Source organism: Watersipora subatra, chromosome 11 (assembly GCF_963576615.1).
Source record: "Watersipora subatra chromosome 11, tzWatSuba1.1, whole genome shotgun sequence".
In the NCBI taxonomy this organism is placed as follows: domain Eukaryota; kingdom Metazoa; phylum Bryozoa; class Gymnolaemata; order Cheilostomatida; family Watersiporidae; genus Watersipora; species Watersipora subatra.
Window position 1 is genome coordinate 8,242,210 of NC_088718.1, and position 2,131 is coordinate 8,244,340.

The following is a 2,131-nucleotide window of genomic DNA, read 5'->3' on the forward strand; positions in this document are numbered from 1 at the left end:
AAAAGCGTATGATATGGTTCCCCACTCATGGATAATCAAAGTAATGGATATGTTAGGGAACTCAGAAAACATCACGAGGTTCATGACAGCAGGTATGAAACAATGAAAAACAGAGCTGGAAAGTGGAGGGAAAGAACTAGGAAAAGTATCGATCAGCCGAGGTATCTTTCAGGGAGACAGTCTTTCTCCTTTGATGTTTGTGATGTCAATGATACCTCTGACAACTGTACTGCGCAAAGTTAAACCAGCGTACCATCTCAAAAACAAATGTGCAGTTAACCATCTACTGTATATGGACCACCTGAAACTGTATGGGAAGAACAAGAATGAGATTGAGACACTGATACACACAGTGAGAATCTTCAGTGATGACATCGGTATGAAGTTTGGATTAGATAAGTGCGCTACCATCATCATGATAAGAGGGCAATTAACTGGCAGAGGAAATATCATGCTACCAAATGAAACAGAAATCCATGAACTAGAAGATAATGAAAGCTACAAATATTTAGGAGTTATGGAGGCAGATGATATAAAACAATCTGAAATGAAAGCTAATATCAAGAAGGAATACATTCACAGGCTTATGAAAGTGCTGAAATCAAATCTGACTGCTGGAAATCTCATTACCGCTATCAATACATGGGCTGTGTCCTTGTACAGATACGGAGCAGGGATTATTCAGTGGACGAAGGCTGAGTTACAGCAACTGGACAGAAGGACGCGGAAACTGGTGACAATGCATAAAGGTCTTTATCCAAGATCTGATGTAGATAGAGTATATGTTGAAAAGGATCAAAGAGCAAGAGGATTATTGAGTGCTGAGGAAACTGTGAATTACGAAAGTCAAAGTCTGAAAAAATACACAGGAAGGCAGCCCAGTCGAGTTTATAAGAACAGCGAGTAAGATCATAAATACCACCAGTGAAGATGGAAGACAAGGGTATAGAAACCATAAGAAAACTGAACGAAAGCAAAACTGGCATGATAAGCCAATGAACGGACAACATCTACATGTAAGACAGACAGAAGATCAAGCAGCAAAGGAAACACGGCAATATATGAAAAGGGGATGTCTCAAACGAGAGACTGAAAGCCTGATCATTGCTGCCCAAGATCAAGCATTAAGAACCAACTAGAGGAAGGCCAAGATAGAAAAGTCAACAAACGATCCAAAATGCAGATTGTGCAAGCAGAAAGATGAAACAGTGTCCCACATAGTCAGCGAATGCAGTAAGCTCGTACAGACAGAATATAAAGGGCGGCATGACAAAGTGGCAAGTGCAGTGCACTGGAGCATATGCAAGAAACATGAGTTGACCCACACAGAAAAATAGTATGACCCCCCTGCGGAAGCTGTATTAGAGAGTGAGAAAGTGAAGCTGCTATGGGACTTCAATGTGCAGACAGACAAGGTTATTGAAGCTAGAAGACCAGACTTGATACTAATAAACAAAGAAACCAAACAGTGTCAGCTCATAGACATAGCAATACCTGGAGACACAAGGGTAGTACAGAAGAAAGATGAGAAGATTGGTAAATACAAAGAGCTTGGGTTCGAGATAAACAGACTGTGGAAGGTGAAGACCGGCGTGATAGCAATAATAATTGGTGCACTCGGAACAATATCAATGAGGCATACAGCATACCTGGCCGAGGTAGCAGTAAACATGTCTTTTGAGACTATACAAAGGACAGCCATCTTAGAAACAGCTCACATATTAAGGAAGGTCTTCTCTTAGTAGAATTGAAGAAGATGTTGGATCCTTTCACCTTTTTTTAAGGCCCGGACTCAACACGGACTAAAACCAGTCACCTACCGCCACATGATTGTGAAGAAAATCTCTAATAACAATGATAATAATGATAATGATAATAATAATAGTGTAGGGACTATCGTAGAATTGTATAAAAATGGGCTAAAAATTAATAGAGTGACTAGCAAATTTAAATGAATTCTTCTTAAACTATCAATAGGTGGGAAAACTTAAAATCTAGTTTCCTTCACTAACTATTATTTGCCGTTTTAGACTATCCATTCCTTATGATTGTTCAATTTTTCAAGTTTAAATAGAACCTAATAAAGCTATTAGATCACATTTGTGCAGCCTAAACACGAACTTGTGATAAA

The 2,131-nt window shown here is 39.1% G+C and overlaps 1 protein-coding gene across 1 annotated transcript; it reads left to right on the top strand.

The window, feature by feature from the left end:
- Positions 1–292: 292 nt before the first annotated feature.
- LOC137407776 (uncharacterized) lies at positions 293–907 on the top strand. Its single transcript, XM_068094158.1, has one exon. It carries the CDS (start codon positions 293–295, stop codon positions 905–907), a length of 615 nt encoding a protein of 204 aa, XP_067950259.1.
- The last annotated feature ends 1,224 nt before the right edge of the window (positions 908–2,131 follow it).